This window comes from Artemia sp. Qi Xiang Cuo, chromosome 21 (genome assembly GCF_049724085.1).
Source record: "Artemia sp. Qi Xiang Cuo chromosome 21, ASM4972408v1, whole genome shotgun sequence".
NCBI lineage: Eukaryota > Metazoa > Arthropoda > Branchiopoda > Anostraca > Artemiidae > Artemia > Artemia sp. Qi Xiang Cuo.
In genome coordinates, this window is record NC_142814.1 from 767593 (window position 1) to 793286 (window position 25694).

Genomic DNA, 25694 nt, shown 5'->3' on the forward strand with positions numbered 1-25694 from the left:
GAAATAAGTGGGTGGAGCTTTTTGTTCGCACCGAGAATGAAGAGTCAGAAATCATCTGCGGTAAACTTACTGGTATATTATATAAACTGTGGGCTATATGTAACAGCTAGCTATGTTTTGAATGTACACTCTCTTGTCTGATTTGTTTCCCTTACTTGTCCTTCAGGAATTTTCTAGAAAAAATTACGATAAAATATTGATAATAATATAATTATTTTGATGATTAAAATAAAATTATTATATTAATGATAAAATAAGACCAGGGGCGTTAATTATATGTTAATTATATTCAATGGCGCCAATTCCCAAAAACGATGGGAGGAGATATACTTTTTGGAATCTAGAGGGAGAGGTCAATTTGATTTTTTTTTTCTTCCGATAAATAAAAAATACCAAAAAAGGGCATATTGAAATGAAAATACAAACAAATGCATTTTATCGAAATCTAAAGAAGGGAGGGTAAAAAATTCAGGGAGACGTCTGACGCCACAACCATTGTGTTATATCTCAATGTGCCAAATAAACCCTTACTTCTAAAAAAAACAAAAAAACATTATAGGTTATGTTTAACGTACCTTAACTTGTCCACTTAGCATAGAAAGTTACGTACGTACAATGAGAGTAGCTTAATTTTCACTCGCCACGATCGCTGAAGTACGTCTAGACTAACAAAACTATACCACAAGCAGAACTGTTCCGAGGATTGGTGGTGCCTTCGGAAAATTAATTACACCCCCCCCCTCCCCCTTCCGACTCAAATGTTAGCAAAAAAAGCCGAATCAAAGTTATACACGCGTCTATATTTGATCAAAGTGGGCAACCATCCAGCAGTGGCGCCCCTCCGAGCCAAGGCGCCCGAAGAAACTGCCCCGGTTGACTCCTTCCCCCCTTTGAACGACTGTGCCACAATATACAACACAAACGCTCCCTTATGCTAACTTTTGACTAATCTATAACCCTAGGTTTAAGCGGAAAAACAAAAATGATTTTCAAATAAATAGGACATTTATATTGATCTACCATCACAAATAGAGATCTCTTCAAGATCTTAAGTACTAGTAATAACATTTATAATTATAACATATAAACTAGGGAGTTTGTCACCCTAAACAAAGCTTAAAAAATCTTCATCTTTTCTTCTGTTTATTTTCCAGAAAATGGCTTGATATCAAATTGGGCTCCGTCTTGCTCTTCGGCCATTCTATAATGGAAAGGAAAACATTAGTCAATCATTAAAAAGGCCAGTTTATGTCGAAAGCAAATAATTAATTACCAAGCTTGACTAGCTCTTTACAACGAGATTTAGGGAAAAAAAACCTTCCAGGGTCAAGCCTTGACTGTCCATCATATAAAACGTTGTATGCAGGCTCATGCCAAATATTTAATCTGGGGAGGGTATTTCAACATTAGAAAGCCTGGTCTATATAAAAAAAGATAATTAATTACTGAGTATAAACAACTCTCTACAACGAAACTTGAGGAAAACAAAATAAATTGGAACACCTTCAAAGGTCGAACCTTGACTATCAATCATATAAAATACCATGAGCAGGTTCATAACCATTATTTTAATCTGTGGAGGGTAGTTAACTATTAGAAAGGCTGGTCTATAACGACACTTAAGAAAAAAAATAAGATAAATGCCTTCGAAGGCCAAGCCTGGCAGAATCCCAAAAATTATGACCCCCCCCCCCAGTAAAAAAGAAGTGATATGCCCCTAGTCACACATATAGAAACCCTTATGTGTAGATTTCGAAGATACATCCTAAAAAATGCTTAGAATTTTTAAAAAATAATGTTTTTCTTAATTTTTTTTTGTTTATAATAAGGATGTTTTCATTTATTATTTTTGAAGTGTATTGTGTATTAACCATGGCCCAGTAGGACTTTTAGCGTTAATAGATCATATCATATATATATATATATATATATATATATATATATATATGTATATATTATAAATAATTTATTAACCCATCAAAAACAAAGGCAGATTGAGCAAAACAACAAGAAAACAAAAGAAAACACCACTTCAAAATAAATAGCACAAAATATAAAAAGCCATACAAAGTCAACAAGACAAAACTTGACAGTCCATTACTGTCGTAGCAATTCAGCCCACGGGTGGCCGCAAATACGCAAATTAAAACGCCGGATTTGCGCTCTTATAGCATCCTCTGGGTCAACTATATTAAACCTCCTAGACATTTACTGATTGCTCGTCCACGGGGGCACCAGCAGAAAAAACTTTGCAAACCTATAATATGTAGCTCGAAGATTATGCCTATCACTCAGAGTAAAAATTCGTCAGCACGGGCCCAAATATAGCAAATGAGGGAACACCATAGCGTTATAAAGTTGTGATTGAATCTAGTGATCAAATGTCTGCTTATTTGCAGCAATACGGCTATAGATGTTCGACACACGTTTGTGAACCATACGGAGGCAAAGGGTTTCAGTAATTGAACTCCCGAAGGGAAGATCCAGATCCAAAATAGAATTAACTGGCTCAACTTCGACATTACCTAATCGATAGATTTATTTTTTAATAAAGATCTTTCATAGTTTTGGCCTAGGCCCGCAACTAAATAACGCTAATGTTTTACAACATTGGTATTGGTAAAAAAAAAAATTACGAATGATTAAATGAACTAACAAAAAAAGGGACGAAAGAGTTCACGAAACGATTAGTACGGCACCTTGGGGGTTCAAGCTTAATTTTGCTTCGAGCATTTAAACATTTTGTACAAGGAGGTGGTAGTAACGAATGGTGCTTCTCACATGCGAGTAACGAATGTCCAAACTTGAGCATTAGTTCATATCAGTGCCGAAAACTCCACACGAACAAGCTAAACTAGAGTGGTGCAAAAGCAGCTGTAATAGCGCTAGCAGCGCCCCCTAAAATACACCAACTGGCGCGTGCTCACTTTCTTTCGAATTAAACAACAACACAGTAGATTTATCACCGTTAAACTGGAGGCCTATTTTATGATACGCGCACTGGACTTGCAGAAAATTTTCTTCCAGGCCACGCAGAAAACGACTTAGAAGTCATATCATATCATCATATCATATACCTTATAGCTATGTGACAACATAAACCAACTGACTCTGATTGTGCAACAGCAAAATAGTCGCTTCAGGAAGGCTACCGGTTGTCACATGATTGTTTTCCAATTAGTGACTGGCTGGGTGTTACATACACTTATACACAATAAAAAGCAATTCAGCTTTGCATATTATTTCTATTTCAAGGTATCAACCAGCCCAAAAGGAAAATAATGTGGTGTATAAAAATATTAATAATATATTTCAACGCACTGTACAAAACATGAATGCACTAGAAGGAGTATCAAAAAGAAAGAAAGGCACTAATAGCAAAAAAAAGCTCCCGAATCCCAAGAAAAGTAACACCCCAGCACCGTAAATATCATACTTTAACTACACGGTTAAGCGGAAAGTTGACGATGCCCTCGCGGCGCTTACGGAATCTGACCACAAGCTGCTCCATTTTTGAAAAAAAAATATATAAAAAAAAAACATATTTACTGGATATGTACCAGTTACGAATCCAAAGCGGCAGCTGGATAAGATATTTGCAAAAGTGGAAGAATATAAACCGAACCTTCTCACACTCAGAGATTGAGAAAAACCTCCATAGTAGGAAATAAATTCTGAGACCACACTGGCTAATCATGACAAAACGATAAAAACCGTAAAGAAGAGAAACGAGGATAATAACAGCCAGTGAAAAAAACGTGGATTACAATGCAAATATTTCGGTCAACACCTCCGCTTGATCGTCCATATTAGTTTTGTGTTTGTTTTAAGGTTTGGTTTTTTATATTATCTTTGTATTTTTATCAGTAATTTTTCTTTTTAATATTTTGCACTGAGTCAAGCGGAGGTCTTGACCGAAATATTTGCATTGTAATCTGCGTTTGCACTGGCTTATCCTCGTTTCTCTCTTCTTTACGTTTTTTCTTCGTTTTCTCCATAGTAGGGTGTAGGACCAATGAGTAGACACTTAGAGCGAAAGAAATGTTGCAGTCTCCCCAAAGGGTTATCTTATGAAACTGATCTACAACTCGAGCAAGGAGCCTGTACAATTTTCACGGCTTTTCTTTCAACGCTGAGAAAACAAGTGCTATAGTAGCCTCAACAGTTGAGCCAAGACTGTTTACTGCTACTACTACTAACAACTCACCGCAGCACCAAGCCGCCTGAGGCCGACACAGCTACGCACGCTCCTCCTCCATCCCAATCAATTCAAAGCCTCCCTTTTTACACCCTCCCAGAAAGTTTCCATTTCCTTTAAATCTTTCTTTATGACGTCCTCCAACCCCAGACAAGGACGACCTGCTTTCCGTTTAGCTATAGACGGTTGGCCGAAAAGGACAATTTTCGGCAATCTGTTATTCTTCATCCGCACAACGTACCCTAGCCACCTCAACCTTTCTTGACCACTGTCATCACTGTAGCTTCTACTATTCTAATCTTGGTTTGCAGACTTATCTCCCTATTCTTCCATACTATTTTTAACTGTGAAAAAACACCCTGAGCCTTGGTTATTCTACTTTCAACATCCTCACTGATCCCACCATCTTTACTAATAATACTACCAAGGTAAGTGAAGCTGCCCACCTTATCAATCTTTTCTTTACCCAACGTCACCTTTTCATCTTCACTTATTCCTAGACTTAGTGACTTAGTCTTCTTAACATTAATTTTCAAACCTATTCCCTGAACTCGCAAAACCTCTAAAAGTTCATTCATTTTGCTCACACTTTCATCTAGGATGTTTAAATCATCAGCATAATCTAAGTCCAGGAGACTTTTTCCTCCCCATTTGATTCCGTGGTCTCCCATTGCCATTCCTGTGCTATAGACTGTTTATATGTGCTTTTACCTTTGGAAAAGCGAAATTAAAACCAGCCGTTTTTATGTAAAAAAAAACCTAATAATAGGGGTAATGTAGGACATCCCCAACAAAAGACGAAGGGTGGCCACCTCCTCCCCCTTCCACTGGAAGACTAGGAATACATAAAAGTACACATTTTTGTGCATCAAAACTGTGGCGCTTTTACGTCGCTTTTTCTCAAATACTGAAATGACTTGTTAAATAAGCGCAATTATTGTGCTCTATTGAATGAAGTTCTAACAGAACTTTGTAATTATAAAAGGACGGAATTCCAGCTTATTGAATATAATTAGACAACAATAATTGTAGCAAGACGCAATAAGCGCTTTGGGATAAAATTCAGTAATTGCAATTCCTTATTAAATGCCATAGAGAAGTAACATTAATTACAACAAGTTCTGCTGGGCCATCAATTGACAAAAATGTAGAGGCGGGGGGTAAAGATTTATTTTTTCAATTTCTATTTAAATGATGATACCAAATATATATAATTCAAATGCTTTGGACGGGCAATTTTGCTTGGTTTGATTTTTTTCAATGACAATTCCAAAAAGCATGCTTTTCAAAATCCCCCCCCCCCTAATTGGCGACTTCGAAGCTCTGTCAAAAACGATGATGGTAGGAGAAACAGAATCGACAGAACAAACAAAATACAATATTTTTGAAAGCGGGAAGAAGGCACTACACTGCTAGCCAATCCATAATAAAACCAGTCCTTATTTGATATCTGTATCAAAATTTGTATGTGTAACCTATATTTTATGAAAAGTTAACAATAACTTCCCGTCGTTAAAGACATTGTCACTTATATATTATTGGTAATAGAGAAAATATAACTCAGAAAATTTCATATGACAGCTACACCTTTCGTCAATTACAGCTACTTTGTTAATGATTGATTGCTATATTTATAATACTGTCATTTAAAGATTTGCTTCCTAGAGAAATGAAGCATATGCCACTATAATTATTACATTCACCCTTATTACCTTTCTTATAAAGGGATTTAATTAAACTCTCCCTATACTAACCCTGTGCTTCCAATTTTTCCCAAACATTTATTTACCTCTAACTTCACAGCGACCATATTTCAAAATCTAATTTATCAAACTAATTACCATAACTGATACATTACACTTTTTGGTCATAAAGTGAGTATGTAGAATTCTATTAGTTATACCTCTCCAACCTAAGTAAGACTTAGAAACTTCCTTACCCATCACAACCCCTACTCCCTGTCTATATATACCATCTTTCCTGAATAAGTAATTTCTATATCACCAAATTTCACATTTGCTAACTCTGGAAAATGAGTACACCGTAACACCAGGAACGTGCGAATGAAGGGGAGAGGGGCTCGCGAAAAGTCGCACGAAAAACGACGAGTTCCACCAGATTAGGCGGGATTCCCCGCAAACATGGACTATTAAACTCCCTGTCAAGACTACGAAAAGCGCTTCTAATACAATTAATGCATCTAATCTAATGCAACAAAATATGTCCCTTAAGTCTTTGAAGTACCAAGTACCTCCAAATAGACCTCCTGGGACATTTTGCCCCCTGGGTCCATCTTAGGTCTATTCATACCTGAAAACCACGGTTGTCTAATTTATTCTTTAAGTTTTATTCAAAAATTAGTAAGTTATTTTGATAATATCCCATTTTCGTCGGTGTTGCCACTTTAGACGCTGAAAATACATCAGCAAATTAATTAGTTTAATTTGACAACGCTTTTCGTCAATAAAAATTCAGACATTAACAATATTCTGGTTTCCAAAGACACTAAAACCTACAAAAAAAAGCTACACCTCCCTAATCTGTTTGGTGTCATATGTCAGTGTTGCCACGTTGAGCCACGAAAATATATAAGCAAAAATAATTAGTTAAATCTGACAGCGCTTTCCACACGTAAAAATTCAAACATTAAGGCTCTGGCGATCCCATACATCTTTAATAATCCTAACTACACAATTCCAGTAATTAATATAATGTTTAATATAATTAAACTATCTTAGATTCAATAGAATTAATAGTCCAACTTACATAATCCTAACAGTGTTAGTAGATCCAGCTCCCTTACGCCACCCAGTAACAATGACGATTGGGTCACCTACTTTGACAAAGCCACGAAGTTTAGCGAATTGGATGGCAAATTGAACCCTAGAATCGATGTCTTTCATCCAATCAGCATCGCGTTCAGCTAGAAAAGAATAGGACCCAAATAACCTATATTCTAAAAAAAAAAAAAAAAAAAAACTATACATTCAGAACCCTGGAGTGGCATTATTCGGAAATTTAAAAATTAGGAAAACGTATGGAATTTGATAGCCATTCTCATAACTAAGATAAAAATGTATTTTAATATTCCTGAGTATCAAATTAGAATTCCATATTGGAGACATTATTCTAAATTAGAAGAAAATTAATTAATTATGGAATTAATTATTACAAAATATCAACTATTATATTCATCATTTATTACATTAAATAACACACTGATTATTACATTAAAAATATAATAGTATATTGCACTTGGAAATATATGGTGAAATATTGGAATACATATTTGAAAATTAGATCACATGTCAGAGCTATTGCTTTACGAAATTACTAGGAGCACGTTTTCGGTGGAAATTTTAAATTGATATGTTTTTACTTCTAATTTAATACGAATTATTTTCAAACCCCAAGCGGTTTATTAACTAATGTCTTAATACACATTATAATAGTTGTTAATATATGAGTAATTTCAATGAGCAATTAGCAGAATATAAAAAATATGAGTGTTAATGCCTTAATATTTAGTTATTCTTCTTAGATTGGTCATTAGCCACCGTTTTTCCAAATTTGATGATGATTTTGCAGAAGTTAATACACTAAAGATACTAGTTAACCGTATTCACAAAAATTTTATGCAAAATTATATACAAAGTTAGTTTTTCATCATTCCAGCAGTTAATTTGCTCTCATCTGGAACAAAAAATTGAGCTTTTTTTATTTATTTTAAACATTTAAATATTTTAAAAAATTTAATATTTTATGAATATTATTAGCTTTTTGTCATAGCTCGAACGTACTCTAGGCTGTAAAAAATGAAACCCTTAGAACTACTCAAGGTATTTGAATAGTAATACACTAGAGACGATAAACCACAAGAGATAAGAACTTAAAGAATTATATTAAATTTTGATAGAATTATAAATTTTATTAAATTTTTTAATAAATCAAATAAAAATTTAACCAAACCAAACTAATAAATTTAGCTAGAACTATTCTAAAATGTTATTTTAATTGAATTAAAAAAATAATAATTATGAAATCAAAGAATTATTGTCGAAAAACTTCAAGATTCTTTATTCAAAACACACACATAAACACACATTTTAAATAGAAATTTAAAACACATACAAAAATAAATAAAATTAAAAAATCTCCCCATGAAAGGCCCAAAGGGCTACAACAAAGGGCAAAACAAACAAAAATTACTTTAAAAATTACTCACTAAAAAAAAAAATAATTACACAAATATACTTAATGTTTTAACAAACAAAATTATTTTAAATCAAACTTAATTCGAATAACTTTGAGTTTTCAACACAGAATTACGTTATAGTGCAAGCTATAAGTTTATAAATCAACTTTACTTTCATTACGGTAATTGGGGTAAAACATTAATCTATTAAAATGTTAACTCCACTAAAACGTCAAAACGCAAGTTGAAAACGTTTGCTAGGATAGGACTAGGAGGTGATCAGATCAAAACTATATACATTAACTTCAGTTTTAATACGGCAACTACGTAAATACAATCATTTTTTTAACGTATTAATATTTTAACTTTATTATAACGTTAAAACGTAAGGTAAGACTGGGAAATGATAAGTATAAGTTATTACTATGCGGTAACTTTAGTTTTATTACGGTAAATGCGTTAATACATTTATTTCATAGGCGCATTAATATGTTAACTGTATTAGAACGGCAAAACCTAAGTTGAAAACGTTAGGTAAGGTAAGACTGGGAAGTAATCAGCATAAGGTATAATATTATACGTTAACTTTAGTTCTACTACGGTAACTACGTTAATATATTTATTTCATTGACGTATTGATATGTTAACTTTATCATAACACTAAAACGCAAATTGAAAACGTTAGGTAAGGTAAGACCGGGAATGGATTAGCCACCAGCTTTTTCAATACAGAAATAGCTATGGAGGAGTTTTGCATTTTACAGGTTTGTGCTGCACAACAAAATTTGTTTTGAAGTTACATTTAGTGATTAATTATTACGTTGTTGCGACACTGTCAGTGATAAATATTTGTTAGTAACAATTAATTCAGTTTCCATGAGTTAAAACAAATATTGTTGGTAACAATCGTGATGTCGAAAACAGGCCTTAGACTGAAATAATAAATTGTTGCAAAAACTTTAGGTTTTTCTTAATGATGCCAAGCAGAAGGTAAGATTTTTGACATGGTGATCTTAGCAACAAGTAAGGTCAACAGAATGTCAGCCTGAGCCGGTATAAATTCATGCAATTTTGTAGAAGATGAATAGTTTTGAAGAAAATTAACCAGTAGAAAGATAGAATACTAACCATATCTTACAATACATTTTACCACTAAGCCCCGCCACGCAATGTCTCATAATGCCACGCAAGTTCGCAATAGAAGAACAGAATAAAAGATTAAGCAGATCTTGTCACCATAATAACTATAATAACCAGATTTTCCATTAGAGAGGATTTACAGATTTTAATAGCCATCTTTTTTTTTTTTAAGACCCTATTATCAAATTTACTGCATGATTAAAATGTTTTCACAAATTATTAGTGACAATCGGGATGGAGGAAACAGGCCTAAAACTAGCTTGAAACATAGTTTTTTTTTGGAATGTTGCCAAAGTAAAGGCTAGCAAAAGGAGAGGTCACTAGTATATGGGAATGAGATTAAAGACCCTTACCAGAATAATGAATTGGTAGGATGCCTCTCCATAAATGACTTTGGCGAGCGACCTGAGCGCTTCTTGTAACTGTAATAACAGGGCAGACTGGCCTATATCTAGTAATCATATGGGCAGAGGTGCCAGTAGTTGTAAGTACTATTATCGCTTTTGCCAAGGAGTTATAGGCAGCTTCGACGGCAGCGATTGCGATAGTTTGGGTGGTCTCTGTTGGGCGTCTCACCTAAAAAAGAAAATTAACTTAAAAATTAAACTTAAATTGATTTAAAACTTAACTTAAACTAAATTAGCTTACTTAAGTATTTAACTTAATTAAGTCAACTAATTAACTTATATAATTTAATCTAATTTAACCACGAATAATTAACCAATAATTAAATAATTTAATCTGATTTATTAAGTAATTATTTGATTAAGCTAACTAAATTAACTTAAATTAAACAATTTCTTAAGCTAATTAGAAAATAAACTTAAGGTATTTGTTCCCACTGAACTTGGTACAGTTTTTTCTTCTTTTCTTTCAACGATTTTCAACCATTTTCAATCTAAAACCCAAGTGTACCAAATTTCAAAAAAGTAATTCGGCAGATGCATAGAAACTTAATTAGAATCAATTTGGTATGATTAGAATCATACCAAATTTGCACAGGGAATATGAAACTTAATTTACAAAGCAAATTTTGTAATTTAATTTAGAATTTTGTAATTTTTGAATTAAAATTAAACCCAATTTAAAAGAATAATATCTCAACGTACAACGTCCAGTTGTACGGAACTCATTTAAGAATAGTTTCTGTTAGTTTTTAATCTTAATGTAGCTCTAAACTTTCACTTGAAAACATTTTTTTTTACTTGAGGACGAAAGTCCATAGAAAGAGTTCAATGAAAGATTTTTATTATGCTTACCGCTGTCATCATTTAGACAGATTTGGTATGATTAGAATCATACCAACATTAACACAGGGAATATGAAACTTAATTTACAAAGCAAATTTTGTAATTTTTTTAATTTAAAATTAATCCCAATTTAAAAGAAAGATATCTTAACGTACAACGTGCAGTTGTACGGAACTCATTAAAGAATAGTTTCTGTTAGTTTTTAATCTTTACTTTTTACTTTCACTGGAAAACATTTCTTTTTTACTTGAGGACGAAAGTCCCTAGAAAGGGTTCAATGAAAGATTTTTATTATTTTTACCGCTGTCATCATTTAGACAGACAAAGCTCTGGGAGGAGGGGTCCTCCTTTGTGAAGATATGTATACATATATTTTCTAAGTTATATATTATTCACTTGCAATGGTTATTATTACTTTAAGGAGCTTACCTTGTCGACTAATAAAAATAAACTATTTCGATACTCAAAACCAAACTTTGAAATAAAATTACTCCAAATTTTTAAATCATTACAAAGAGAGAGGAGACATCGAACCACTGCCCTCTAGCCCCCCTAGTAGAACATCAAAAGGTACTAAGTTAAAAATTTATAATTTCATATAAATTATATAAATTCCGGACAACATTCGGGGGCTGTCAATCGGATTCTTCATTTAAATCCTCCCTTTCTAGAATATGAATCTCGTATCTCGAAATTGGGAATAAAAAGAGGCTGCTACTAAATGGCAGAAAGAAGGACTTACCAATGCAGTTAGGTCACTGAACACCTGTCTATGCCACATAACTGCTTCAGCTTCTCTGCAAATATTGGCCATGGTTCTGACACATTCAAGAGGATAGTCACCTTTGGCAGTTTCGCCAGAAAGCATGACACAATCGGCTCCATCAAGGATGGCATTGGCCACATCGGAGCCCTCAGCACGAGTAGGACGAGGTTTCTTCACCATGGATTCAAGCATTTGAGTGGCACAAATAACTGGCTTTCCAGCCTGAATAGGGACAGAAAATCAGATGTAAAATGAATATTAAGATAAAAAAAAAAGTTATTTAAAGCAAGAAATATCTAGAAAATTGCGATACGGGGTAAGCCCAGGCCGTAGAGGGCCAACACTGAGCCCCGGGGATAATCCCCCTTTCTCCCATTTTTTCAAGACCCGGATAAAAAATAAAAGAATTCCGCAAAACAATTTTGACAAAGATGAACACATCCCAAAACCAAGGCTAATATTAAAAAAAGCGAGAAAAATCTCACAGCAAAGTTGTCACAATTTGCAAAATGTCAATTGGTGACAACACTGACAAAAGAAAGTTATGAAAGCTTTGAGATCAAGAAACTTTTGAATTTTATACAAAACCGTAAAGAGACATACCTCTATGAAACAAAAACCAGATAAGAAATACTGTACTGGAAGATATGGCTGAAGTTTCCATTTCCTACTTTGACTAGGTCAATATTTATATTCTAAACTAATAATCAAAATTTCTGCTTAATAAGGCAATTAATAAGGATTAAACCTACTCCTTCCCTCCTTTAATCATGTTGCAGGAATAATTTTACTTGAATTTGCGAATAAAATATGATTAAAATCAGATTTGACCCCCCAACCTCCTTGATATTTCAAATTATAAATTTAAATGCTTCAAAAAAAATTCTTAGATTAAAAAAACTTTCAGAATCTTAAGTGTATCTTTTATTAGTATTTGTCAGCATTATTATTTTGCATGCTTTAATAGTATTTATATTAATCTAGTTCTTTTCAAGATTGTTTCTTCACGTTTTGTTTTTTGTGGCACTGCGGGTTGCCGCGGTTAACTGTTCAACATATTTGCCAATCCTAGTGTTGCATAATTGGCCCCACATCCTTCTGCACTGTTTCTAAGCATTTTAAAAAAGATGTCCAAAAATGAAAAATTAAATGTCCAAAAATTTTGACAAAAAAAAACAAAAAAAAACTGAAAAAATAGAGGCTATAAACAGTAAAGACGGGTACAGCTGTCTCGTCTAGATGAATTTAGACCATTTTCTCCATGGTGTTTTTCTCCATAAAGCAGCCAAAATATCAAAGTACAAAGATGAGGAAGAAGGGGCGAAGGGTATGGCCACAAAGGCCACAAAAAAAAATATAAATGAAAGAATAACATCCAAAATTGAATACTGAAGAAATTTAGAAAGAAAATTTATCGTTAGTTAGCGATGGACCTTTTCAAAGAAGTATTGAAGCACCAAGGACATTAAAATAAAACTTTTTTTGTCTTCTCGGCCCATCTTAGATCTATTCATACCTCAAAACCCCCATTTTTCAGCTGTTTCAAAATATGATGAGCAGTACCAAGTTTATGTCAGGTGTTGTCACGTTCCACCGCAAAAATAGAAAACAAAACTAATTAGTTAAACCTAACAACACTTTTCGTCTTTAAAAGTTATTAACAAAATGTTAATTCATAAAGACAACCACACTCTGAAAGGAACAGTGGTGGATCCAGAGGGGGGCGAGGGGGCCCCCCCCCCCCTAACGTAGCTTAAAGTAGTGTAATTTACCAAATTAACGCAAGTTTGCATTAATTAAACTTGCTCCTAACGCAAATATATGGTATCAACCTTTTTTGCCCCCCCCCCCCAAAAAAAAAATCCTGGATCCGCCCCTGGAGGATCCGCATATGAGGATTTCTATGTTTTCACTTAACCAATTCAAACAATCACACGCAATTTTCGCTATCCTAAGTGTTCTAAAGTGTTTTGCATTCCATTTAATTGTTGCTCTGTACATTCTTATTAATACAAAGCAAACTTCTTAAATTGAAACTACAGGCAACTCAAGTAGGGAGTCGACTCAACAGCTAAAAAACTGTTTAGAGTGAACAGATTTGCACCTCCTATTAACAAACGTACTGCAGCAAATCTTCTTTGGAACACAAGTGCTGCTAAAAGTTAGAGATGGTAGTTTTTTCTTATTATATTCCAAAGTAAACCAAATATTGAGAGGATATTCGCGGTTTTATGGTTTTATGGACAAATATTCGCGGTTTTATGGACTAAGGAACTATTTGGAAAAAAAGGAAAGTAAAAGGAACAAAATGAATAACTAAAAACAAAGAGTAAGATGTGAAATCAACTAAAAACTAAATATTACGAGTTGAAAATCAAAAACTTTGAATGGGAGGTTAAAATTACAGAATTGCATTTCACAGCATACGTACAGTGTTGCAACGTGCAATCATTGCTTTTTGGGCGACGAATACTTTTTCTGGAGGAATCTCAATGCCAAGGTCCCCACGTGCAACCATAATACCATCAGATTCCGCAATGATTTCATCTAAGTTCTCCATGCCCTGCTGGTTTTCGATCTTGGAAATGACAAAAATATTCTTGCCCTTTTCTCCTGAAATTGTAAAAAACAAATTAATACAAAACATGTAGTTCTCATAAGTGTAAACAAAAATATTAAAAACATATTAACCATAGACGGAGTTTTAAACAAATTGATTTAAAATAATGATTTCATTATCTGTTGTGATAGTATTTTTGGTAATTTTTTTTAACCTCAGCGATTTGCCTAGTTTTTCAACATTTAAACGTTTCAGCTACCAAAGAAAATTTGGCATTTTTTTAAATTTTTGTGAAAAATAGGATCCCACTTTCACGGCTTATGCTGAAAGCGTAATAAGTAGGATCAATCGAATAGTCACGGGTTCGAGTCCTGGTGTCACTGGGTATTTGGTTTGGAACGTGGGTCAATGGTGTGACTGCTTAGAGGTGCCAGAGTCGAGTCAGCTCTAAATGGGTACCTGGAGAAATCTGGGGGAAAAACACAGGAGGCGTCACATGATTTGCCCCCCAAGCACGCATTGCATTCCCGGCCGAAGATATTGAATAGGGAGATCGGTACCTGCGCAACGCAGACCATTGGTCAGCATGTGAAAACAAAAATTAGTTAATCCTAATTTTGGAATTTGAAGAAATAGAATAGGTAGATCAGATATAATATGCCGGATGTCAAGGGCATTTTAATGAGTGTTAATTTCCTGGACATCATACGAGATGAGGGATGAGAAATTGACCTAATAGCCCTTATTTTGTGGTTGGGAAAAATCCATATAAGGTCGAAACTTTAGAGAAATTGTGCCTATCCCCCTTTTCTCCTGAAATTAAAGAGACCATTTTACATAGAACATTATATGAAATAGTAGCACTAATTCAAAGGCCCAGAATTCGCGTTATCTCAAGAATTTCCTGCCTTTTTATGAAGTTTTTCTTTTTTCCTACTGACCTTGTATTTCATCCTTGCTGCCTTACAACATGGAACAACGAGTATAGGTAACTTATAAGTGTGGGAACTGCCACTAGTATCGATAAACCCGAAACGCCATCTAGCATTTGGCGACACACGGCATTTTTTCAGTGTAATAATAAGAACAAGTAATTTATTTTGTGTATTTGGTAAAATTATTCCAGTAGTAACTGCCTGATATTAGTTCCTGGCAGAAAAACGATCGTAAACCTTGAAAAAATGCCAGGTGTCGCCAAACACTAGATGGCATTAATGGATTTTTTCTTTGCGATATTAGCGCCAGTTGCTACTCTTTTAAGTTAGGCAAACTCTTTGACTAAGGGTGTAACATAGGCTTTGAGGTGCTACTCCCTTAAATGCATCATTGATTTTAACTAAAACATATAGTCACTCGAAATTCACTGCAAAAGAAAATGCAAAAAGAAAATATAAATAAAAATGAAGCAGAAGACAGAAAACAGAAATGTGGTAAATCTATATTTATTTTTTAGTTAGGGATGGTAAATCCATATTATTTTATTTAATTGCAATGAATAGGATCATCTATTTTAAATACTCAATAGTCCCTTCGTACTTTGAGACAAAACATTCACATCCAATGAAAATACTAAAGGAAGCCCTTGTGTAAGAGCACAACAAAAAGAACATTTACATTAAGTTAAGGAAAACAGACAAAGAAAAAATATTAACGTCACAGCACAAAATTACGATTTTTTATTAAAAGAAGAAATGGTTTATTGATCAACAATAAACATAACAAAAACCTGAAGCAAAGCTTGTTTAGGTAAACAATCACAAAAAACCAACAAAGAGAAAAATCTCAGTGAGAAAAAACAACAACAAACGAGACTGCGGCCAGTGGAGAGAAAAGAAACGGCAAATGTAAAACAACGCGGATATTTCGCCTGTATCTATACAAGGTGTCTTCAGCACAAAAGAAACATAAGAGACAAGATAAAAAAAAACAAGCTAAAACTAAAAAACCAATAAAACCACGACCAAAAAAAAATAAATAAAATATACAATTGGCAAAAACTGATCCACCCCACCAGGCCTAAATATAATTGGCGTCAACAATGACCCCACCAGGCCTAAATATAAATCAACTTATGAAAGGTGACAACCATCACCACCCAAAACAAAGAGGAAACAAAGACGAAAAATCAAATAAAAAAACCATACGGTACCTTCCAGCATCAATCCAAAAAATATAACAATTTGATGAATTTAACAAAATAGCCAGTAACTCATCATCCATCCTTTTCATAAACCCTAAAACAATGGTCTTCCAGCAACCCTCGGAACTCACTCGGGTTTGATTCATGTACAATATTCTTTAATAAACTATTACAGGCACTAAGGCAAATGGGGTTGAAGAATAAAGTATAAAAGTTGGGACAAGAGAAAAAAAAACACCTTTAGCATTTCGCCTTGTGAAAGCAAGAGTAACTGACACCCCTAGTCAAAATTGAGTTACGAACCCTACCAGAGTAATTTTTTTACGAGCTATCTAATTACAAAGTTCGTTTTGTTGTACGATGCCTCCCGGCTGAGTAAATCAAAAATTCAACTTTATCGTAAGTGCATGTTTTTCCTTTTTGTGAAAGCTAAAATTGTCGCAACTGACTAGATGATTAACCTCTGGTCAGTTACGACATCAAGTGAACAAAGTTTGTTCATCAAATGAACAAAGTGCTGGATTTTCAGCAGGCCTCCAAAATTTATTAATACGCTAATGTTCCATTTTCCAAAGTTAAACAACTTCAGTATAAACAAGGCTACTCGAAAAGAGTCACACTGATATGTAGGATAAACTTAAGGCTTCTTCCACGAAAAACACTTCTTCCACAAAAGTGGTTTAGTTTATTTTTGTTCCAAAGCTGTTGGATTTCAAACCTGTTATTCGTATTGAAAAAATCAAAGATGTCAATCATCCTGCAGGTTTATGTCTCCTCTAAATGTAGAGTACTACAACTGTTTTTGCAAGCATAAATTAAGACAACAACCACCCACTCCCTGCAGTACAGAGAGCATGCCCAGAAGAAGAAGTTGCAACCCCCCTCCTTCATAAAAAAACTCTGAGAAAAGGGAAAGGCATTCAGTAAAGACCCAATAAACTACCTTGCTTTTCTTACCAAGTAGTCGAAATTTCTGAAGTTGTATTATAATCACTTTGCAATAAATTCAGTTTAAACGACCAAAGTAGTACAAAAAGGTAGAAACGACACGTTTGGGCTCTAAAATAAGGCTTTCCTTTTCCTGAGAATACCTCGATGAAAGATTTTGTAACAAAGTAGAAAAGGAACCCAAGCGCTGTCTGCACTTTTGTCATAACTACTTTAGCAGCAAAAATGAGTGGGCTGAAATGTCGTATCCGTTTTTTGTTCGACCTTTTGACCTAGTAAATCTTATCCAACAGGACCAAAATTCTACCAACAGGTCTCCCTGACTAGTGACTTTAAATTTCCGTTTCATTCGTTTTTCTATCTACCATGAGTTATCCTCCACAAAAAGTTTTTCTCGGAATTCTAAAAAGTGCGATCACGAAATTCTCGGTTTCACAAGGCGATTTGTAACCATTAGCATTTGCTAATTGTTAAGTTCACTTTTAGCCGGTACTTTCGGATGGGCCAGATTGCTTCCATTGCCAGCGTTAATCATTGATTAATTGCTGATGTTTGTATATCTATAAATCTTTAGTTTTGATGTTCTATAACTTAATAATTATATAATAATGATATATATTACGACAAATTATATAATAATATCTAATAATTTGAATCTCAATATTCTTGTTATATTCCTTAATCCAACAAATATAGTCAAGAAATAACCTAGTTTGTCCTCGTCAAGGCTCAGCGGAATCTTCGCCTAATAGTAATTGCCCTTTTTGACTCATTAATAGCATCTGAGAAAGAGATTTCGCAGTTAAGGTTGGGACAACGGGATCGCCCTTAAAAGAAATGACACAGAAAGAATTATAACATAATATTTTATTTAGCCTTTCCCCCGTCCCGTTGGAGGACCCTGGATAGATCGCTTAAAAAACTAGATTTGTATAAAAACGATTTCCGGAACAAAAGATCTAAAGCCAAACTGGCCAGCCATGACAAAACAAAGACATAAATCCAAAAACAATAAATGGGCCTATGGTCAGTATGAAGGATATTTCACCCGTATACAACAAGATGTCTTCAGGGTATTAATTCGTATATGAAGGATTGCCCCCTCCTCAATACCTCGCTCCTTACGCTAAAGCTGTTAGCACTTTTAAAAAACCTTCCTGTTCTAATTAAACGGCCCCTGTTTTTCAGTAGCTGTTCTTAAAAATTGGAACAAACAGTCAAACTTTAGCGTAAAGAGCTACATTAAAATTATGGTGGGGCAACCCTTCATATTGGGAATAATTTCTGTTCGTTTTGAGTTTTAATGTTGCTCCTTACTTTCAGTTAAAAAAAACTTGTTTTTTTTAATTTAATTTCTGTTCGTTTTTCAAATAATGCAGATAAATCTGACTCAGTTTCTATGAAATATACCCCTTCCCCCCTCACTGGAAACTCCTCTGTGGAAATTCGAACGTAAAGTACACCCCCCCACCCATCAAGATCCCTCCAGACAGTTCCATCCTCACTGAAAATCCCCCCTCCCCGTAAATTTCTTGCGGGTGATTCAGCCTAAAAAATTATCTTTAGCATACTGTCATTTGAAAAAGACTTTAATCTCTAGTCAGTTTCTCGGTCACTCCACAAATGCCCCCTTCCGTAAAAATTTTTTCCGGGAATCAAAACAAGCGGAAAATAACCACCGGATATTTCCCCCGGAACATCTCCTCATGGAAAATTGAGTTGACAAAGATAATGTAAGACAATTAACAAGAATTTCGTATAGGAATTCTGTCAAATCCCCCTAGTGTAAAATTTTCCCCTGAATTTTCACCCCCCCCCCGGAAATTTCCCTCCTCAAGGAAGATTCTCCCAACGGAAATCCCCCCCCCCAATAACAAATACTATACGCAAACAATGGGTAAATTTCGTAACTTACATGCCTCTCCCCACGGACTATGGGGGGTCATTTTACCCCTAAAGACATAGTTATTTGATCTTTCAACTATACTGAACAAAATGGCTATCTCAAAATTTTGATCAGATAACTTTGGGGAAAAAATGGGCGTGGGAAGGGGGGGGGGCAGTTGCTCTTCAATCTTTTTGGTAACTTAAACGGGCACTATAACTTTTAATTTTGCGTTCTAATGCGCCCTCTCCCGATCTTCTAGGACCATTATTTCAGTACGATCACCCTTGGGAAAAGAAAATAAACAAAAAAACAAATAAACAAGCATCCGATCTGTCTTCGGGCAAAAATAACAAAACTCCACATTTTTGTATATAGGAGCTTGAAACTTCTACAGTATGGTTCTGGGATACGCTGAATCTGATGGTGTGATTTTATATCAAGATTCCTTGACTTTTATGGGGTGCCCCCCCCCCTATTTCAAAAATCAGGCAAATTTTCTCAGGCTCGCAACTGTTGATGGGTAACACTGCACTTGATGAATTTTATATATTTGGAATCAGCATAACAAGCTTTTGATGTATCAATTCATATGAAAAAACCGTTTTTTAGAGTTTTGGTTACTATTGAGCCGAGTCGCTTCTTACTTACAGTTCGTTACCACGAACTGTTTGAAAAAAATGTTGCTTTTGTGTGTTCCTAAAAGTAGCTGGTTAATTGTATATGCGAGTATTAATTGAATATATTTTAGTTATGTTGTTTTAATGTTATATCTGTTTTTATTTATATCATTCTAGTTGTTTTTCGTTTTTGTTCTTTCTCGCTTTTTTGTTCTTTTCTTTATTTTCGGAAGTCTATCATCCTCAATCCGTCTTAGCCTTACTATCTTATATATTGCCATCCTACCATCTTAACTTACTTAACTAAACCTTACCATTTCAACTATTGCCGTCCTACCATCTTAACCTACTGAACTAAGCCTTACCGTCTTAACTGACGTAACATAGGCTTACGATCTTAACCTAACAATCTTAGCCTTTCGTTTATTATAGCTTTAGACAGCGAGATCTAAAACATTTTTCATATGGCTTATAGTTTGATATAGTCATTCTAACAAGTACTATTCTATAGAGGCATAGCTAGGGTTTTTGGCTCCCGAAGACACCCCCATTACTACCACAAAGATCATAGTATCAACAAAAAACCTCAATTTGGCCCCCCTTCTGAGGCTGTGCCCGGGGACGGTCATTCGTTCCAGCACCCTTAAGGGAAAATTTGAACAAAATTACACAAAATAATTTATTTTTTACTAATAAACCATCATTTTTGAAAATAAACTTTAAAAATTCGAAAGGTTTCTTGGCCCTATTTGGTAGAATCAATAAAATAGTTTGTTGACATTTAAACGTTACTTTTTTCATCAATGTTAGCTAGGTCAGAGTAAAAAAAAAATCTGATATTTCTTTATTTCTAAATTTCTACAAAAGGCCTGCCCAAAACCAGTATTTTTGATAAAAGTCTTGACAATATAAAATTCAAATTTGATCCGCTAAATCGCAAACAAATTTCCTTTGCAACAAGATCTTAAATTTTTACAAAGGGTCTGTCTGAACCCAGTATTCATGATAAAAACCTTAATCCGATAAAATTCAAATTATACTCGTTATAGGGTTTTTTTAACTCGTATTTGATGAAACCCATCAAACAGTTTCTTAATATTTTTACATATTTCTATATACAGCATTTTATATACTTTATTTTTACAAAAGGTCTGTCCAAACCCAGTGGCGGTACAGGGGATTTATCTCTGCTTGGGAATACGGAACCAGGGGTTCATCATTAGTTACTGATAATCATTCAAATAGTTACTTAGCATTTGTGTAGCAGTATAATAATACTTGAACGATATGTTTTACTTTACTGTTAGTTGAAGATTTCATTGGGTTAAAAATAAATACAAAATAAAGAATAAATAAACAAAATCCAAGTTAAAATATAATAATAATAAAATGAAATAAATAAATATAAAATAATATTGAATAAAATATAAACAATAAATAAACAACAAAATAATAAATAAAAACACTAAAATATAATATAATATTTAGTAAACAAAATACTAAAATAAAAATATTGAAACGATTATTTCATATGAGTCACAATTATTTAATTTTTTTTATATATTTTATTATATATTTTTTAAATTTATTTATTTAATATTATTTTTTTTAATACAATATTGTTGTTTTATTTAAAATCATTTCATATGATTTAATACTATGTGTATTAAAGCATTGAGCGTTGCTTTTGTCTATTAATTTAATTTTATTTATAAAGATAAGAGTTACAAACAGTTAATAATTCAAAGTAAGTGCTGAAAAGGAAATGTTTTTAAGTTATTTTGTTTGAATCGAAAATAAGAGAACGTGTTTATTTATACATGGCACTATAAACCATTAAACGTTTAAAACGCCAAACATTAATGCTAAAATGTTAACCTCTCTTTTTCATTAATGAACCTGAGTTGAATCAAAAACCTCCCTGAATATTCCGTTATAATAGAACTTGGTAATTTTCCCTAAGGGTTCATTTGTAACGAGTATTTTTTAAATAAAATTTTGACAAGATAATCTCGAAAATTAACTTGTTATAACATTGAATAATTTTTTTTATTCCAAAACCCATTTCCCATCAGTAAAAAGGATGAGCAAAAAGAAATGGCAAATCGTCTGAATGATTAAAGAATGATTAAATGAACCTTCTTTTTGTTTATTCCAACTTCTATGACGCACACTCGTATGTACTTAACAAAATATCGTTAATGAGAAAATCACACGAAGAATATCATTTATGGACAAGTATTTTAAATAAATCCATACTCGAAAATGTCGGCAATTCCTAATAGCACAAATGCAGAGGCGGGGGGGGGGGTAGCCCCCCACAAAAAACCAAAGTTTTCCAAATATCTGGGTACTTTTTATTGAATTTGCCAAATAAAATTTTTTGCTAACCCCCCCACCCCCCGCGCAAAGTTCCGAGTTCATCCCGGACTTCCTATGTGTCCAGATTTTAGGGACACTCAAGTAATATACACTTTCTCCAGCTACTTTTTGTCATTTCTTCATGCTTATTTCCACTTCATTTTTCCTGAAAAGTATCAGAATTATCTTTTTCCAAAGGCTAAAAAGCAAAGACAGCCCAACTACCTAAAACTTGTCTAATTGCTTTGACACCCTCAGCATTCCTTATAAAGCTAGCAAAAACCATATCCACTCCCTGTTCGACTCCAAAAAGAAGATCCTTTTTGTCTTTTTCAGAAACGGCTGGCAAGTCTACGGGAGTTCCTGGAAGATTAACTCCTTTTCGGCTCCCCAAGCTCCCACCGTTTTCAATGTTGCAGATCAGGGAGTCAGAGCCTAGAATACAAAAATTTAACACAACACAATAAAAAAAATAATTGAATTAATTAATTGATGAAAACTTAATAAATTTAATAGCATTGAATAGATAAAAGTAATAAAATATAAAAAAGAAATAAATAAAGCAATATTAAGTCAAATAAATGATAAATTAAATATAATATTTGTAAAAAATAAAAATAAACAGAATACCACTCCAATGAGGAAGAATATAAGATATGTAGATATAAGTAAAAGGTGCCATTGGGGTTATGCCCGCTCCACAAATAATTGTGGTTTTTAGGTGTAAATACACCCAAAGTGAGTTCAGGGGCGGGGGATTTGATATTTATGTCTTCGTTACTTCAAAGAAAAACTTTATTGATCCATTTATAGCTGTATTAATCAAATCTTTTATTTTGTTTAGAGTAGGGCTGGAAAGCTTATAAATAATATTAATTATTAAATAAACTTAAGAAGAAAAGTGATCTCAGAGATCTTGAGCTTTCCATTTTCTTGAGTTTGTTTAAGTAGAAAGTAGAAAAATGAAATTGGAGGAAATTTATTTTAAAAGAATTATCTTTTGGCAAAAAAAAAAATACATAATTCCATATGATTGTAGATATGATTTTGAAACCTCTACTATAGGGTTGTCTTGTACGCTAAATTTGATGGTGTGGTTTTCATTAAGATGGTGTGGTTTCCTTGATTTTTAGGGGATCTTGCCCCCCTCCTTTCGAAAATCGGGCAAATTTTCTCATGCTCCTATCTTTTGATGGGTAACGCTAAACTTGATGAAGCTTATCTATTTGAATCAGCATAATAAGCCAATTCGTTCGATGTTTCTATTGATATAAAATTCCGTCTTTTAGAGTTTCGGTTACTATTGACCCGAGTCGCCCCTTACTACCTGTTTTATCAGGCGTTGTTTCCTGTTTCCACAATTCGTGTAAACTGGGTAAATACCCTCAGGCTAAGGTCTTATCATTCGATAAATGCTTTAGCGTTTTTTATGATACTGAATATGCGTCAAATATATATTTTCATCTTGTAATTTGTGCTATTTATCTAATTTAATATGTGTGCTTTACATAATAAAAATTAAGTAACAAAGGTGATACCGGAATCAGAAGAGAGTAAAGTTTCTGTGATACGTGAATAGAGTTTGAAATACTAAATGATGAATTTAACAAAATAGGTCAACTGGTCCTTCTGGGATGTTTTATCAAAAAGCTTTATTACCTTGCAACCAAAGTAGAGCTCCCTCGAAATTTTGGTCATCAACCCTTAATAAAGTACTGTCTCTGACCAACTATGTTTTTGCCTCTTAGTTAATCTAAAATATCATCTATGAGGTAGATGATGCATGCTTTTCACCAAAGCTATGGGGTAAAGGGTTTGAAAAAGGAGATAACGCCACAATTATTTGCGGTAATTACTGTTTAAGTTTGACTTTCTCGTTCATAGTGTTTTTTTTTATATATATTTAGTATCTCAGTTGAGCTAATTTATGCTCGTCTTAAGCTTTGAGATCATCCCCCTCCTTCTTCTCAAGGAATAGCAAAATTCTTACTTTATAAGATGCAAAAAAAACCATGTCATATTTCTAACCTGTTATACAAGTTGCTTCCATTTCAATTCACCTTTTGTCTACTATAATTTTTTTTATTTTTAATATCAGTGATATGTATTTTTTGCAAGTGCACGTATTTGGAATATTTGGGCATTTGGAACATTCTAAAAAACCTGACGAATAAATTAAAAAATGATTAATTACAATTTTCTAAAAAAGTACCTCTCCCCCCTAATGTTTCTTATACAGCCCAACTAGAATTATAAATAAAAAAACCTTTTTTTTTAAATGTATCTTTAAAACAGAAATTTACGAATCTTTGTTGACAAAGAAACAGACGGCGTTTAATAGTGAAGGTAATGAAAATACGAAAAGACGGGAAAAATTAACATTGTACAACTATTTTATTTCAAACGAAACAATTTAAAGCCTACAAAATCAAGTAATAGGACTTGGATAAAGTAAGTTTTATTCATATTGAAATACACGCACAATAATAGACTATTCTTATCCCCCAAAGGCTCCTCAGCCTGTACAGTTAGGGAAAGACATAGGAGTCTTACTTAGAGAAAAAAAGTCATTTACTCACAGAGAGAGAGAAATAATAGGAGAGTTAAAATTAAAGAGCTGCAAATAAACTAAACAGATTCCATGAATCCTGCCCAAAAAAGAAGGAAGAAAAAAGAAATAACTTCTAAGAAGCCAAAAACAATTTAATTTTTTTTTTAGCACGCTAAAAGATTGGCACAACAGAGTTGATTGCACCATAGAGTGGCACCATGGCATTATATTCGACCTAATGGGACTTGCCGTTACAGGATTGAAGTGTGACCTTACAGAAGGAGTACAAGGAATTTCAATCAAGGATTATTTTTAGGACAAAGATGATAACTATTTTGATCGCAAGTAAAAGACGGTGCAAGACTTAGGGGATGGGGGAATCCCCTTGAAGCTGAGAAAAAAGGAAAAAAATGCAAACGAAAGAATATATAGTGAGTCTTATATATTCACGGTCTGATCTGATCTGTTCTCGGTCTTATATGATCTGTTCTCGGTCTGGTCTGATCAAGTAAAGGAATAAGTCCTGAACGATTAGTTTCCTGAATGAGGTTTTTAGCTTTATTCCAAACCTTATAAAGCGGTTTTAAAAGAGAAAGCTAAAGTTGATCTTAATAATACTGGACAATAAGAAACATAAGAATGGATCAGGCAGTGTAAAGGACTTTAAAAGTTGTACAGGAAAAATATGTTTAAGCTTCTTCAAAATACCGGGACTCTCACATAGCTTCGTCTTAATCAAATGTATGGGATGTTTAAAACACAGGTAATCATCAATAAAAATACCCAAAATTTTAAACTCGGAAACAAGGGCATCTACAGAAGCTAGCTTCATCTTCTTACCAAAGGCGGTTTTAGGGGAGGGACAAAGGGGGTACTTGCCCCAGGCGTAGAAATTTTAGGGGCGCAAAATTTCAAACAAGTAATCTATTGGTTATGATCATTTTGTAATTTTGAATCACTTGTAAATGTTACACCTAGGATTGTTGCAGAGAAAACAGTTCAAAACGGCATATCTGGTATTATAATGTCCCGCTCAAGTGGATTGTATTGTAGAACTTTCAATTAATGTTCATTCACTTG

At 33.7% G+C, this 25694-nt stretch overlaps 1 protein-coding gene across 2 annotated transcripts in view; it reads right to left on the minus strand.

The window, feature by feature from the left end:
- Positions 1 to 994: 994 nt before the first annotated feature.
- LOC148939129 (pyruvate kinase-like) overlaps positions 995 to 25694 on the minus strand; it is a 122699-nt gene continuing 97999 nt past the window's right edge. For both annotated transcript variants that reach the window (XM_089107003.1, XM_089107002.1), the window contains exons 5-10: positions 22289 to 22498; positions 13981 to 14162; positions 11526 to 11771; positions 9887 to 10109; positions 6965 to 7121; positions 995 to 1201 (exon numbers count right to left, since the gene is read on the minus strand). In XM_089107003.1, the coding sequence (XP_088963129.1) occupies positions 1144 to 1201; positions 6965 to 7121; positions 9887 to 10109; positions 11526 to 11771; positions 13981 to 14162; positions 22289 to 22498 (1076 nt within the window). In that variant the 3' untranslated portion in view covers positions 995 to 1143. The remainder of the gene's footprint in view (positions 1202 to 6964; positions 7122 to 9886; positions 10110 to 11525; positions 11772 to 13980; positions 14163 to 22288; positions 22499 to 25694) is intronic.